Raw genomic sequence first — 16,770 nt, 5'->3', positions numbered from 1 at the left:
TGTCAAAATAAAAATGATGGAAATCATGAGGCCAGTATGTATGTATATATGCATTGGTTTAAGACATCACACTCTTATCTTCCAAGCCTGCCACATGATGCAGAAGTCATTCAACCATAAAATGCCACTGTTGTCGTGAAATGTAATGTGTGATATGGATCTTATCGGATGTACACAGTACGTGTAGTATGATCACACATTGCATAATAAATGTGGCGCTTTAAAACATTTTCAAAATTTAATTTTTAATTAAATTTTATATTAATTTTAATTAAATGTCTATTGCTCACCTCATGATTTGATAATTCGTACCACGGCTGTTTACCATACTCAAATATTTCCCACAACACCACACCAAAGCTCCACACATCACTCTCTATCGTAAACTTCCTATAAAGTACACTCTCCGGTGGCATCCATCTTACCGGCAACATCGTTTGTCCACCTACCTGTGAACACAAAAATAAAAATGCTTATTATATACACACTTATCCATAAGTCAGCAATTTCACAAGCAACAACAAATATGTCGTTATGGCAACCCTGTTCACACTGCCAAAGTAGACATGTTTTAATATAGGTTCTCTCGTAAATTTTGATAAAAATTGTTCAAAATGTGAATATATTTTAGTGTCAGCTTGATATTCAGAACAAGTGGTTAATTCCTGTCTAAAATAATTTTCTAATAGTGTTTGTTTTCTGTGTTTCCTTTTTTTTGTCACCTAACAATATATATGCATGAGAGAAAAGGAAAGTTTACATGTATTATATGTCTGAGGCCCAGGAGAAAAAATGGCCAAATTGTTTTCCAAATGTTTTCATTTTATTTTTTTTTAAATATCATGAACAATGTTAAGTGGAAGTCGTAAAGTGGAAACACACAGTTCAAAAGGAAAGTTTCATCATCAAAATATTTTATGGTAAACAACTCAGACACAACAATAACAAATACCCACCCTATAATAATCAGTGCTATAAATGTCACGGGACATTCCAAAATCTCCAATCTTAACAACCAATTTATCACCAACTAAACAGTTTCTAGTTGCCATGTCCCGGTGCACGAAGTGTTGCGACGCCAGATAAACCATGCCGGACGCTATTTGTACCGCTATGAACAACAGTTCGCACTGTGTCAATACTGCGTCTGTGGTGACAATTTTGCTCAAGTACTGGGCGTCTGGTCCACGCGATCTATGTAAGGTAGACACAAGAAAACAATAGATAAAAGAAAAAGGCAAGACATTCAATGCATTTCCAATGACATTAAACAATAACCAATAAAGAGACTTTTAACTTCTTTAAAAATTTGGAATTTGGTGAGCTCTCCACCTTAGCCAAGGATCGGTGTGTGTACATTTACATAACTCTACTACATAACTCATACTCACAAACATTTATGGTCACAGTGTCATGATTTAGTCCATGCAACTTCCAAAATTGACAACATAATATAGACTGGAACATCAAGATTTTTTTGTAGTCAACATTTTCGCCCAGTACAAACACACCTACTCGTATTGCTATATGTTCAGAGGACTTCATTGGATTAACTTTTAATATACTTGAATTAACTTTTAATATAGTTGCGATATGAACTCGAATAAACTCGTTCCTATATAGGGTTGCGTTTTAATTGAAGTTTAATTAAACTCAATTACAATGCATTTTAAAGTAGAATTGTGTTTTAAGGTAGAGATGCAGTTTATTTGGCTTGCTTTTTAATTGAGTAATTAGACAATGAAGATGGTATTATATATCCAACATGTTATATATTTTCTGAAAGCTTATTATACAAACTTTGTAAAACTTGTCTTTATTTTAAATATCCAAAATGCGTTTTTGATATTGAGGTCAAAAATGTGCTTTTTTGGACAAAAGTGGTTTTAAAAAAATTAGCTTAAAAACTTCAAGTCCGTTTGTGGGTAAAATTACATCACTGGATACCTTGGTATACTACTAATTCAAATGCGTCCACTCATCTCTCTAACGGCTTTCAAAGTCGCACAGCATGACCTCAAAGTTCACTCTTTTCTATTTTTGCATAATTTATATATCCATGTTAATTGCGGACTTGTTATTTTTGTTCCACTCGCCGTAATAAACTGTCCGGACGCATTTTGAAGGGGAAACACCTTGTCAATAATGTGTGAAAATTTCAAGGCAAATGGCCAAAGCGTCTATCAGCTATTTTAAATTAAAACCCAAGAATTCACCAAAAATAGAAGACGAGAAAAAGGCTAATTTGCATATTTGCGCGTTAAACCGCGAATTACTGCTTTGTCATACTTTGTCATACTTTCTAGACTATTGAAGTTGAAAGTTAACGTATAGACATAGACATTTTATGTAAAATCGTTGGGCCAGAACAACTGCTCTTGAATATATAAATCAGAAACACGTCATCATACCAGTGTTTTGATGGGGTCGGTAAAAACACGTGTCAATGCCCAGTAAATATGACGTCATCACATGAATTATTAAACAGGGGGCGGTCCTAGGAAGGTGACCTTTTATCACGATCAAAACATCATGGCTTCTCTTCGATGTATTTTCAATAAAAAATCTACGAGTATTTCAGAGCCTATGGTTTACCGTGAATAGTACAAAGTGGGACGGTCGCCTGCAAGAAGAGAGCTCCAGCTCCTAACGTAAAAGTTTTAAAATTTCGACCGGTTTTTAAATAATTAGTGTTGGAAATCTTACATGTTTTAATTAATCAAAAGTTGAATATCCTGAGACTGAACATAGAAATGTTTGCGAAGCTTAGGTTTAGTAATGGGGGGAGGTATGGTACAATTATATTAATATTAAAGGGCGGTGGTCGTTGCACCGCGTTCTGTTCGATATGGAACTCATAGCGACGTATACAACGCGTGTATTAAAATTACATTGTTTATTTACATAAAATTCGAAAACGCGCTGCGCGACGACCATCGCCCTTACTAGTAACATAGTTTGCTGTCGTATATTCCCAACCTGGCGCGTTTATAAACATTTTTCAGACATCGGCCAATCGGCGGGGCACCAACGCTTAACCCAAACACAGAACCAACGCTTAACCCAAACGCATACCTGAGGTAGTTATTCAAATCACCGTTCTCCATATATTCGAACACCATAAGCAGAGGATCGCCCTCTATACACACTCCATAAAAGGTCACGATGTTATTGTGTTGCAGATTGGTCAGAAGTTCTGCCTCTCTTTCAAAGTCCCGCCTGGCATCGCCTATAGAGGAGTCTTTCAAGGTTTTCACTGCCACCAACGTCGTTTCATCTGATTCAGTGAGGTTGTCGCACCTCCCGAGGTACACTCGTCCGAAGGCGCCCTCACCCAGTTCGCGAATGAAATGAATAGTTTCCCGCTTCATATGACGAATCACTAAAAAAGAAACAAATCTCGTGATTAAACCGTTTTTTTTTTTTTGTTAACTCTATTTCGTCCACTTCGTTGTCATTGTTTATATTCTTTAATAAGTTTCAAATTATCAATTATACCACCCCAGCTGCATACAAATGAGAAATTACGTTGGCCAGTACACCTCTACCATAACAGACTTTCCAGTAAAATGTACGCTAAATGAAATCACGTGGGTAATTTTGTCAAATGAAAAAATACGTATATTATCTTTCGGAGTTGACCAAGTGGCAGAAACAAGACTGTCGATGATTGGTCACTTTCTGGTGTTGCTATGATGATGCTTTCTAGGGCATGATCATGTTGAGCCTGAAATAAGCGGCAGAGAGAGGGTCGGTCTGAAATGGGAGGGGCTAATGATACCTGGAGTTCTCTTACTGTCTTGTTGATGCATTTTCTTGAAATAGTTTGGATTTTCCACCATCTGTAGGCGATCAACTGGTACAGCAGTACGTTTCGCAAGAACGTCGCCATTTGCACTCATGGTAAGCGACACCGTATTCAGAGGATGGGACGCGTAACCGTTGATTGCTGACGTGGGCCGGCGCCTCTTTCGCCGGAAGTAACGTACGCCGCATATGATCATTGCAGCCACAACGAACATAGTAATCATCACAGACACCACAACAGCCACGTAAACCTAACAAAGCAGAGTTTCAAAAAAATGTTAACTTTCGTTCTTAGACTACATAAACTACATATCAGGGTGTGTATTTTACTGAACAGGTTACAGCGCTGTAAAGCAGCTTTACGTATAGACGTATTTAGCATTCACAGTGACACATTTGACAATCGTGTCGAATTTATCGCACATGTGGTGACCCGGGGGCCAGAGAGAATTAACATTGGATTAACCACGTATAATCCGGGTGGGAGATTTAAACATCTGCTCACTGGTAAAAAAAAATACTGTTACTGGTCCCGATTACATGTACAACAACACTACTAGGTGAGTTGCATGCCGCAAATCCGAAATGAGAGTATCAGCATTATATAGGAAACATATCTATTCAATTAAAGTCAAAATTGAGGCTACAACGTAACGCTTCCAAATGAAAGAGCTCCACAAATGCAGAGGATTGCAATTCACAGATTTTTTTATATCACTGTTAATTCTCTAGATATTGAACTTTTCACCAGTGTGTGTAGTCCGCCATCTTGATGTTTCCAGCAAAGGATTATGGGAAAAGTATGACGTCATAGAATCTGTTGTGAACAATTGAGAAAATGTTTTTATCTATAACTTCTGAAAGTGGGACTCCAAATTGGTTAATCGTTTAGAACATGGTAGCATGCCGATGCCGATGCCAACGTTGTATATAAAATGTTCATTATGGAAACAGAGCTAAAAATATATATTTTTGTATTTTTCTATCCGTCAAATGTATATTTTACACAATTTAGCGCTGAAAGTATAGATTCCAATTCACATTATAATTATATACACGAGTAATATGCACACTGAAATAACAGTAGCTGTGATGTCATATTTTATCCATGACAACGTATAACAATTAAAATTTGAATATGTATAGTACGAAAAACTGTAAGTGCACCCCGTATTTGTGAAGCTCTTTCCTCTGGGGGTATCATCATTAGGTTAGCCTAGACTTCCCCTTTAACTCCCTTCTCCCATAATAAGGGGATCACATTTAGGAGTCACCGTGACGGAGTGAGAAAAAATGTTATGAGTGAAAAGGTTGGTAAAATCACTTCACCAGGTAAAATGTCACTTCAAACTAGATTGACTCAGAATTAAATACAACAATTCCGACAATTAAGTAAACATGGATACTTCTATTCTATTCTATTCTATTCTACAAACGCTATTCCATTCTATAAACGAGAATATAGATGGGAACACATAGTTAATAGCAAGGTAAAACAGATGGAGAAAATAATTCGCGGTAACAAACGCCAAAACGAAACAAAACTATAAATCAAAGAACAAAATACAAATAGGCAGACAGACAGACACCCAGTCAGGGGAGAATACAACTACCGCTGTACTATATTGTGTGGCGGTGTGCTGCGATGCTTGTTTCAATGACAGGCATAGGCAGAATGGAGCGTTGAGGACCCAAAGCCAGGCCAACGTCTGTGTCTGGGTTTAAGTAGCCAGTTCTGTAAACTACGAAGAATAGTAGTGGCCACACGCATTCGTCCGTACCGTGTAGTGTTGGATGTGGGACCCACGCGACGATTAGAGCGAATATAGAATGTATATATGAATCAATGTGTATCTTTCAGCCGACTTTAGAAGTTTTGCTCGTTCTGGTATCATGTCATTGCCAAACCTGTGTTAGTGACCACCTTTATATAAAGACCACGTGTCTATAGTAAACACTTTTAGGCAATCCGAAGACGTAACGTTTAAGAAACCTGTGTATAGTGACCACCTTTATATAAAGACCACGTGCCTATAGTAAACACTTTTAGGCAATCCGAGGACGTAACGTTTAAGCAATCTGTGTATAGTGACCACCTTTATATAAAGACCACGTGCCTATAGTAAACACTTTTAGGCAATCCGAGGATGTAACGTTTAAGAAACCTGTGTATAGTGACCACCTTTATATAAAGACCACGTGTCTATAGTAAACACTTTTAGGCAATCCGAAGACGTAACGTTTAAGAAACCTGTGTAGAGTGACCACCTTTATATAAAGACCACGTGCCTATAGTAAACACTTTTAGGCAATTCGAGGACGTAACGTTTAAGCAATCTGTGTATAGTGACCACCTTTATATAAAGACCACGTGCCTATAGTAAACACTTTTAGGCAATCCGAGGATGTAACGTTTAAGAAACCTGTGTATAGTGACCACCTTTATATAAAGACCACGTGCCTATAGTAAACACTTTTAGGCAATCCGAGGACGTAACGTTTAAGCAATCTGTGTATAGTGACCACCTTTATATAAAGACCACGTGCCTATAGTAAACACTTTTAGGCAATCTGAGGACGTAACGTTTAAGCAATCTGTGTATAGTGACCACCTTTAAATAAAGACCACGTGCCTATAGTAAACACTTTTAGGCAATCCGAGGATTAACGTTTAAGCAATCTGTGTATAGTGACCACCTTTATATAAAGACCACGTGCCTATAGTAAACACTTTTAGGCAATCCGAGGACGTAACGTTTAAGCAATCTGTGTATAGTGACCACCTTTATATAAAGACCACGTGCCTATAGTAAACACTTTTAGGCAATCCGAGGACGTAATGTTTAAGCAACCTGTGTATAGTGACCACCTTTATATAAAGACCACGTGCCTATAGTAAACACTTTTAGGCAATCCGAGGACGTAATGTTTAAGCAACCTGTGTATAGTAACCACCTTTATATAAAGACCACGTGCCTATAATAAACACTTTTAGGCAATCCGAGGACATAACGTTTAAGCAACCTCTGTATAGAGACCACCTGTTTTATGTGATCATTATTTTTTGGAAAAATATGTCAAATGTACGGATGAGCAATCCAACCTCCATATAAAGATCACCTGTCTAGAAAGACCATTTTAATGAAGTCCCTTTGGCAAGTTTGATTGTACATTCATAACACAGAGTTGTAGACTCAGTTTGGATGTTTTATAGACATAGTTGTATTTGTCAGGTGTTTTTATTTTTTTACATGACTTTTCTTTTACTAAATATACAGGGACCACAATTTGGCATCAAAAATATTCAACCTGACTAGTATGAATGCTTAGTAAATAGAAGTAGTTGTATTAGTATTAGTAGGTTACAAGATGCGAGCTAGAGCCACAGTCCATCTATGAGGACCTTGCTCGAGCGTACGCGCGTGTTGCCATTGAAGCGGAGAGAGGAGGCGGGACACACACTACTTACAGTGACATCTTTTGTCGGTCCGGGCGCCAGGATGGTGACAGCTGTCTTGTTTGCGTTGGGGGGCGGAGGTGGATTAACTGGATCTATATAGAACAAATGACATGCATAAAACGAAATGAACTATGCATAGCATGCTGCACAAAAACATAAAAATACAGCAACATACCACTAAGCAAAAACAAAACACTACAGAAAGCACTTGGTGTTATTGGGTACTGCTTGGGAGAGAAGGGTGACGCCGTAGAATCTACACCCTTACTTACACCGGATACGTCTGGTCGATTTGTCGTCGGTACCGATGATGGCTTGTTAAGGGAAGAGCTCGGCACGGTAGTTGTCACATAAGGCGGCAAGTTCTGTCGTCTATCGTGGAAATCAGGTCCTATAGAAAGACGATTCATAAAAAGAGATAGAAGATAGAAAGGATGGAAACAGTGAAAGAGAAAATGTATCGGGATAGAAATAAACAAAATCGTGTTAATGTGGTGTTGTTAAAAAGAAACTGAAGAAAATAGAATAGTGAAATGTGATAATGGACATGCCGTGCTATGTTAGGGTAGTCAAGACAACGCCAAGTTTGACATATTCGATCAATACTTGGAGAGATTGGACAGGGTAAGGGTGTGTCATTGGGTCAACAGGCTAGAGTGTCATTGGACGACATACATTAAAGATCGTTAACAAATCAGAATACAGTTAACTGTTTGTGCTTACTGTTCAATTTGAATACAACTACAAAAACAAATGTCGCCACAGAAATGCACTTTCAGTTTTCAAAAGACCACTCTTAGTCAAAGTGAAATATTTGAACATTTTCAAAGTACGTCCAATGTCACTGCTTTGATTCATAATATTTAAGTGCAAACATACGAGTCCGGACAAACCTGGGTTTTCAGAAAACCTCCCATAAACCGTAGCATTCACACTTCCCAGAAGGTTCTTCAATACTAAAGTATAGTTGCCGTTGTTGTAATGGGTGGGTATCTGTATATACAGACATCCGGTGAACTCGTGGGTACTGTCAGGTTTTATCATTGCCAGGTAGAGATGGTCGTCGTTTTCGTTGAAGTCTGGATCGGTCGTCCATGGTATGTCCAAAAGCACACCGTTCAAGTACCACTTAATGCTTGGCAGTGGGGTACCAGTGAAGTTGAAAAAGAAACAGTGGTGGAAATATGCATATGGTTCGCGTAGTTCCAATATACGTGGTGCACCTGCAAGAGTCACATAAATCAACAGTTCTAATGAAATCTGCACTAAAACTAGAGAATTGGAATTATCCTCCTCAAATGAACACAACTAGGCAAGGCGGGCGGACGGACGACAAAAGACGGACAGTCATGTATTGCAGTTTCTACGGGAATAAGGCACAAAATTCAGCTTTGAACACAAACGGTATGGCGATGAAATTATACGCCCACACCGGAAAAAAATCTCTCGTTACTAAAGTGAGATAACATACGCAGTATACAATGTACTTACTATTTATAGTGAGCTCAACGCCTTTGGTGACTTTTCCTACTACGTTGCTGGCAGAGCATTCAATCAGGCCATTATCGCTACCTGTGGCATTATTAAATGTCAATTTCTGTACAGAACCATCGTCGCTGACAGAGTAATCCGACTTGATGTGGTCTAGGTCCCACTCTAGATAAGGCGTGGGTATTACATTACCCACTACCTCGCATCTCATTGTTACCGACTCCGTCTCGTTTATAGTTATCTTCTGTGGCTCCACTTTCAGCACTGGTAAATCTGGTACAAGGAAACAGAAAAAGAAACGCATATAGTCAGAAGGCGACTAATTATATTATTTGAAAGCGCATAAGAAACAAATTATCATGATGGAGGAGAGAGTAAGTTATTCGCAAGATGAATCCAGTAACATACCGCACTGTTCGTCTAACTCCGTGATGTCGGCATCCTTCAAGAACATTTCCGAGCCAGAGCCGCTTGGTAACGTACACTTCAATGAATCGCTCACTTTGTTGCGTTCGATCATCAGTTGCAACCATTTTGACTCGCAGGTACACGGCACGTTATTTCCATTCAAAATTCTGCAAAAACAGAATAACAGTTTTACAAAGATAACTGGCTACAAATTGTGCAGTAACACCCTACTCAATTTTCTCCGATCTCGACAGCGGCGCATACGAATATCGCTCCACAAACAACTAAACAATGTTCTCCCCGAAATTACGTTTCCTTGAGACCACAACATTCGTAAACAATTAAAACATATGTCCGTATTCTAAAAGTATGTGAATGCGCAACATTACCACAGACTGAACTAAATTACCCGTTCGTGTTTCACCCACGAGTGTCACCGCGACACTTTTTTCGGCGAGTCCCATAGACTTACACGGCGAAGTACACATTTATGACCAGGATCAAATTTGTCCCTGGCTCGAGGGAAGTAGTTTAGCCAATGACACAACGCCATTGGGAGGACCAGGTTCGCATTCTGTCAATCGTACCCTAATGCGTAGTGCGTTTCATGTGTTAAAGACGGTAGTCGTCTTGCCACGCATGTCGGAATTGTATGGTCTCATATAAACAAAGATGGCGACTTGGATTGTTGCGCAGATCAACGAGTACACACTGAGACGTTACCAAGCTTTAAATTTGATATTTTTTAGGCGATTGGAAGGTATCGAAGGAGTCACCGGCGGTAATCAGTGCAAGTTGCGCCCAGGTCAAACCTCATGCTTGTGAATGCCATTAGAAGAGCGCATTGGATTGTGGGAAAATCAATGTTTATCAACAAAAATGTCGCACATGCGCAGCGCGACGACTGCCGCCCTTTAATTGGTAGCAAAAACATCGTATAACCTTGATCGTAGGACACTTGATAATAATCAGTGGTGACTACTTCTCTACAATTCATCAGGCATCTCAGTGGGGTAAGACAATAATGTCTCATGACGATCTAATACCAGCTCATGTTTTATCCAACTACGCACGCTTGCGCCTCATATTTTTACACTAATCGGGTAATTTTCAGACGTTTAAACATTATCATGATTCATCAATAAAAGGCCCGGTTGTGTTATTAAAAAAAAACTATAAAACATAAATTGAAACAATGTTATTGAAATCCGGACAATATGACATACACAACAACAATTATAATTATATAATCACGTGATTAAGAAAACAGTGGTATTTTCCGTCAAACCTCTCGTCACGTGACCTCTCGAGAGAATTAGTTTATGGTGATATTGGGTCTCTTAGGTAACATTTGTATCGTTGAATAACAAAATATCTGAGAAGTTTGGAATCAACTGGAAGATTGACAAGTATTTAATAAATGCTTTACGCATCGGGCGACATTAATAATAGCGACGACGACGATGTTGTTGACAGTAATTCACTTTTCCATTATACGCATACGTACGCGAATAATATCCACGTGCACTGTCACCAAACAGTCGGCGTTTTCGTGCATTTCTATAAACACTTCGAGTATGTCATCACATTCTTCTACACATTTTTCTTGCCAATCCACTGAGATGGTTTGAATCGAAATATACTAGTACCGGAACGCAAGAAATGTCGCCAACTACGTTGGAATTAGTTAAATCCTGCGTAAAAATGTGTGTGCTAGATTGGGGTCATGATGACACCTCGACGTCAATTACACCGTTGGACACACGTCGTGTACATCACGGTGGCAAAGCACTTGTATCTAATTTTCTATGTGGTACACGGTCTCTGCTATTTTCGCTAACAACTAATATTTACAGTACACTCAATGACTTAAAGCGCGGTGGTCGTCGTACAGCGCGTGTTTGAATTTCATGTAAATAAACAATGTATTTTACACGCGTTGTATAACGTCGATATGAGTCCCATATCGAACAGAACGCGGCACGACGACTGCCGCCCTTTAACCGATCTCATTCAGAGGACCGTTAGTATGAGCAACCGGTTATCGCGGTAACCCGCGGCCTACTACTATAGCTATAGTTGGAAGGGCGCAGGTTTCATTCTATAAATTAATCTACGTAATTATGACATTTTCAAAAAAGCTGAATATCTGAAGAGATACAGGCGATATTGTTGCCAAGGGCGCAGTATGAACGTGAAAACTGAAATTCACAATAAATCAACGATAAATCACTGTTCGCCATCAGTATTGTCGACTAGTTCCGTCGGGTATTACAGCAAGTGACATTTAGCGAGCAGCACCCTCGGCCTCCGCGCGAAGCCCTATCATCTCGCGAAATGAGCAGTTGCCACGTAACGGGGCAGATTGTTACTATGACGCCCGTGAGGATATATGCGGCCTTTACTGATTAATATATTTGAAGTTCTTTAGACCACAGAAAATGTAATAGGTGCTATAAAAAATCCGCTAAGTCAACAAAAGTTGCATTAAAATGTGTATGTATATGTAGGCGCTCATCATATATAAAGTTACAAAACTCTCAAAGACATTGTTCAAGATTTATTTGCATGTATACCATTATAACTGTTGTATCTGTTAAAATAGCTGACTCTCCTATCCACCCCAATTTAGTTCAAATTGTGGGCCCTTATCTGTTTCAAGGGAAAATTTTGCTAACCGTTTACCCCCTCTCCTCATACATTATCCGGCACATCTAACAGTTGTCAGCGCACACAAGACGGGCTTGTTTACCGTTTCCTGTGATATCAATTGCGCAATTATAACACAACCAGGCATCGGTTGTATTTGAAATGTAATGGGCGTAATCGGGGCTAATTGGGCAATTGAAAGAAAATTAGCACACAAACACCCCTTAATGGTCACCTTTTGCAAAGTAATCTTTTATTACGAACAGTCCTTGGTCACACTGGGCCATCGCAATTCCAGGTCGCAATTACCTCCTCGGTGTGTGAGTTGCATTCTAGTTCGCGGAAGATTTAGAGCCGGCATTCACATTGAGATGACAGATTGGAACAGATGTAATTTTCTCGATACAGTACATAATGGTGTTTAATCTATTTGTTTCGCTCGTGACGTCATACAGTGAAACGTACGATAATTGTGTTTCGGGTCACCCAAACGGCACTACCGTGACGTCAAAACAGAAATTAAGACATGTTTTGCCAGGTATAACACAGCATTCCCTGTCTCGGTGGTTTATTTTTATTACGTGGTCTTATTAATAAGACTCCAATACCGGGACACGGGTTTAACCGTTTAATTTTATTAGTTGGATTGTTGATGTAACCTGACAACTCAGTCGTATATCGCCCTCCAGTGACTAACTTCAATTATTCATTGGATGGAACACAAACTGTGCATAAAAGTAAAATGACCTACGAAGGTTGTAATCGTTTCGAGGGCATAGGTAGGAGAATATGTGTTTACGCCAATCACCTCAACAAAAGACACAAAATTATCACCAACAATAGAGGAGTCGCGTCCTCTAGTGGCGAAGCGAACCTATGACGTGAATAGCCCACCAGTAGCGAGACTGGGGTGCAGAAATACACCTGCTTTGTCATGGCGGAAAATACAAACATGTCATTTTGCTGATGTTCGATAGAAGGGAATTTTATTTTTGTGACGTCGATTGGTACAGCGTATCTTCGAAAGTGTACGAGGTGGCGTTCACAGGGTCGTTAGAATTATGAAATGTTGTCCGTCACTGAAGAAAAGTTCCTTTTTTCGAGAGATCTACGTCTTTTTAAGTTATGGGGCGCTAGACGACACAACTTACAAAAAAGACATTGCTCGGCCCCCATGATCGCAGATCAGCCGAGAGTTCGGGTTTTCCAACAAATATAATTGTTATTTTACTTGTCAGTAATCATGGACAGTTTTAAAATACCTCGATTGCCGTGTCGCGCGCGCGCGTAAACAATGTATTGTACACGCGTTGTATACGTAGCATGGGACCCATATCGAACATAAAGCGTAGTGATCACGATCACCGCCCTGTTAAGTATCTGAGCCCTCTCACAGTTGACGGACCTCTGGAACATGTATGTGTGTCCATCCTCATTTATCGCATGGATGTTATACTGAGAGTGGCATTGCTAGGAAAACAACGTGAAGCATACCAAGGGACTCTTAATTTATTTGAAACCTTGCCTTGAAACCCAATCAAATGCTATGCGCATGTTTCTTGCAAAACACAAACAGCGATTCTAGTATTTTGACACGCATCACCGAACACGTTATTGAGAAGTACATTGGAATATGTATCATCCTTAACTGAGTGGCACAATAGACTTATTAATAAGCGCCCTCCGGTCACAAGCGCTCTGTCTTGAGTGTAAGCAATATTGTTCTATTCGGCAACTATGTTTAGATATCGACACTGTGAGGCGTCACAAGACGCGACTTATATTTCGCGCATGCCCTGTCAAAACATTTATGGCGATTGCGAAATAACCACGCTTGTCTCTTTGTAATTGATAATTTTCAGGCCGGAAATCACCAATCTTCAGTGGCAGTTAGTTGGCCAAGAGCGACATGCAGATCCTTTTAAGCGATCTAAATATTCAATATCCTCGCTCTTAAATCGATTTGTCATGTTATTTTCCCCCGTGTCTAATGTTTACCTTTCCTCAGCTCAATTGATTCCTCAACGGACGAGAACTTTTAAAAAACAGACTAATGAACTTCAGTTGACTTGACCGCAGTTCGGGAAATATTATATATTGAGTACTTAAGCAGCTTCGGTTGTGTCACATGGGCTAATGATTCCTTGTTTGTTCAGCGGCGATATGCATGTTTCGAATAAAATGTTTACATATACAAATCTACGTAAAATATGAGAGAATATCACGCGTCCAGGGAATATAGGGCTATTATTTGATCTATATTTTTAAAATGCACTGGAATGCACGAAATCGATTCACAGTAGTTCATTTGAAGATGTCCAGCAACTGCAAATAGACGCTTACTTTTGAATTTGCTGCCACACAGACGGGAATACAATCAAAATCTGGGGAGCCGATCTTTGTCACGAAGTCATCCGAAATTTGGGGATATTTCGCCCCCCCCCCTCTGATATTTAATTCGTGCATGTGCATGAGATATGCCGAATTCATGACGCATTAATTTCCCGTTATCTCTCTGCCCACGTTGCTATCACAGCGTTGATTTTACTTCACGCGATGACAAAATGGCGACCTCAGACAGGTTTTCTTCATACTCACTATAGCGTTACACCCACGCTGACGGCAGTCACGACATACAGATACTCATACGGGTAATATTTGTTCGCACACACATATTACTGATACAATACACACCGTCAGCCCCTGCACATACACCTCTTCTTTCACGAACCCGCCCACTACCTTTTAAGGATTAATTTTATAAGTGTCGTTAATGACGACTGTGTGCACTGTGGGAGTTTCCTCCTGGTCGTTACACTACGAAATCGTATTCGATTGTAAATGGTATTATTTAAAATGCAAAATAATGTCACGTCCTTTAAAATGGCAGTTGTGAATAGAGTTCAAAACGAGACTGCACTAAAACTGAACTGAAATGACTAAAGGAACGAGGGAAAACTTTCAATAATTGATTTTTTGGAAACTGTAAAGCTGTCAACACGTCATATGTACACGTTTATATAAAATAACACTTTATATCACAGTTCAGTAGATCATTTTCAGTTCACTGCGAGAATTACGCGTTCTGCGTGAAATCGAACGTAAAACAGGACAAACAAAGGTCATAGCGTCGTACAATCTTCCAGGCAGAGTTCTATTCCACGTTCGATTTTTGCGCCAAAATCTCTGATATACGCTGTGTACGTTTCTGAAAGATCAATTTGAACTTGACTGATAACTGACGGCGAGATGAGTAACAACACGTCCGTTGTCATTTGCATATGATATGCAAAATAAGACGCTCGTGCGAAGACCATATACACTGTTCTATAGACCCAATTATTTGAATACGACGGCAATCAAAATAATAATAAATCTAACACCGCCAATTTCTCGTGCAAAAAATTCAAAAAACAAAAGTTAGTAACATTTGTTTTCAATTTTTCACGAGGTTCTTGTAAATCAATTGTGCGTCTGTGATGTGTAGCGACGATTGAATGATAGTTTTAGTAGTTCCATGAAGATGCTATTGTTTTCTTAAAATGTTATACTCGAACTGTGTGCGTAATTCAGGAGCCATTACATTCTTATTATATTATTAAAATATTAGAAGGTTAAAGTGCTACAGTTTCCGTGCCCAACGTGTTTGAATTATGTATGAGCAATATATTATACACGCTTTGTATAACGCCGCATTGGACCCACGTCGAACACGAACAGTCGTGATATTTCTAGCATTTCGCAGTAACTTGAACTCAGATATATCCCAAATTAAATTGTCGTGCTTGCAACGAGATAATGAGATTCCTATTTCAGGTTCTCAGTTGTTTTTTAAACACCACTGAAGCGATTCTTCGGAGAAGTGACGAAAGTAGGGAAATGTTTGAAAAAGAAGGCATTAACGTTTTTTTACTTGGAAGGCGCGCAGCGGTGCGTGACCGAAATTGAGGAAATTAACATCACGTGATCACACCAAGCTGCTGCCATTGGCTGAACCGATACCACGTGATGCTCGAGTGGCCGTGTATTTTCACGAATATCGTTTAATGGTTAAGTGCCATCGGTTGTTATGACGTCAACGTATAATCAATCATCTGCTCAAAGGGGAATTTAGTAGCCTGTACAGAGTGTTTTACATGTTTGTTGTTTTAGGTGAATTCTAATAAACGTGCGTTTAGCCAAAATTCCTTTCGGTCGCCAGTAATACCTATATCATGAAATGTGACAAACAAATAATTGAAAGTGAAGTAGATAGGCCAATCTAAACGCGCATGACTGGACGTAGGTCGCACTATAAATAGGTACAAGCTCAGGGAAAATCACTAAACGAAGACAAATTATGCTTCCGTTGACAGATTTAATCATCGTGTTTCTATGCTTATCCCCTTTCTCAGCTCTTCGGAAATGAAAACTTATACTGCACGGAAGTTGTGGCCATTTTATTCAAGCAAATTGGTGAAGTGAGATAAAACGGCTGTATTTATGGTCATAAACCTGAGATTTAATAGGCTATATCGCACGGAGCGAGTGACCAGTAAAGCCCAGGTTATTACAAGTTCAAGGAAGAAGGCCTTATATCGACATTGGCCGTAAAAACAAATCAAAGCTAAATGACCAAGATTATTATGAACAGTAGGGTCCAATAAACGGCGTTATTGATAAAACACGCTCATTTACTCGTTTAATGATTACAGATAAAAAGGTTATAGCTTGTATATAGAGTGGAGGCTGCTGCATTACGCACCCGTAACATCACCGCCAGCTGCGGAATCTGAGAATACTAGTATTCTAGTACGCAACGATCAAGTTAAAATACCAACTTTATGGCGCGGATTTCAAAGGGATTTGAACAAAACATGACGACTGTGATACTTTTTAATAATAACTGATTAAAGTGAGAGGTGAAAGTAGTTTATCACTTTTCTCCAATACATTAGATAGTCCAGAATGATTAA

General features: G+C 39.3%; 1 protein-coding gene across 1 annotated transcript in view; it reads right to left on the bottom strand.

The window, feature by feature from the left end:
• Nucleotides 1-16,770, bottom strand: part of LOC100369434 (NT-3 growth factor receptor-like) — a 45,243-nt gene that overhangs the window by 3,094 nt on the left and 25,379 nt on the right. The window contains exons 6-13 of the mRNA XM_085507062.1: nt 9,167-9,333; nt 8,759-9,031; nt 8,161-8,490; nt 7,540-7,658; nt 3,797-4,058; nt 3,076-3,382; nt 957-1,194; nt 291-449 (exon numbers count right to left, since the gene is read on the bottom strand). Coding sequence (XP_085363188.1) covers nt 291-449; nt 957-1,194; nt 3,076-3,382; nt 3,797-4,058; nt 7,540-7,658; nt 8,161-8,490; nt 8,759-9,031; nt 9,167-9,333 — 1,855 coding nt within the window. The remainder of the gene's footprint in view (nt 1-290; nt 450-956; nt 1,195-3,075; nt 3,383-3,796; nt 4,059-7,539; nt 7,659-8,160; nt 8,491-8,758; nt 9,032-9,166; nt 9,334-16,770) is intronic.

Source organism: Saccoglossus kowalevskii, chromosome 13 (assembly GCF_978046115.1).
Source record: "Saccoglossus kowalevskii chromosome 13, keSacKowa6.1, whole genome shotgun sequence".
Lineage (NCBI taxonomy): Eukaryota > Metazoa > Hemichordata > Enteropneusta > Harrimaniidae > Saccoglossus > Saccoglossus kowalevskii.
Note: the sequence above shows the minus strand (reverse complement) of the source record. Positions and strands in the feature narration are given on the sequence as shown.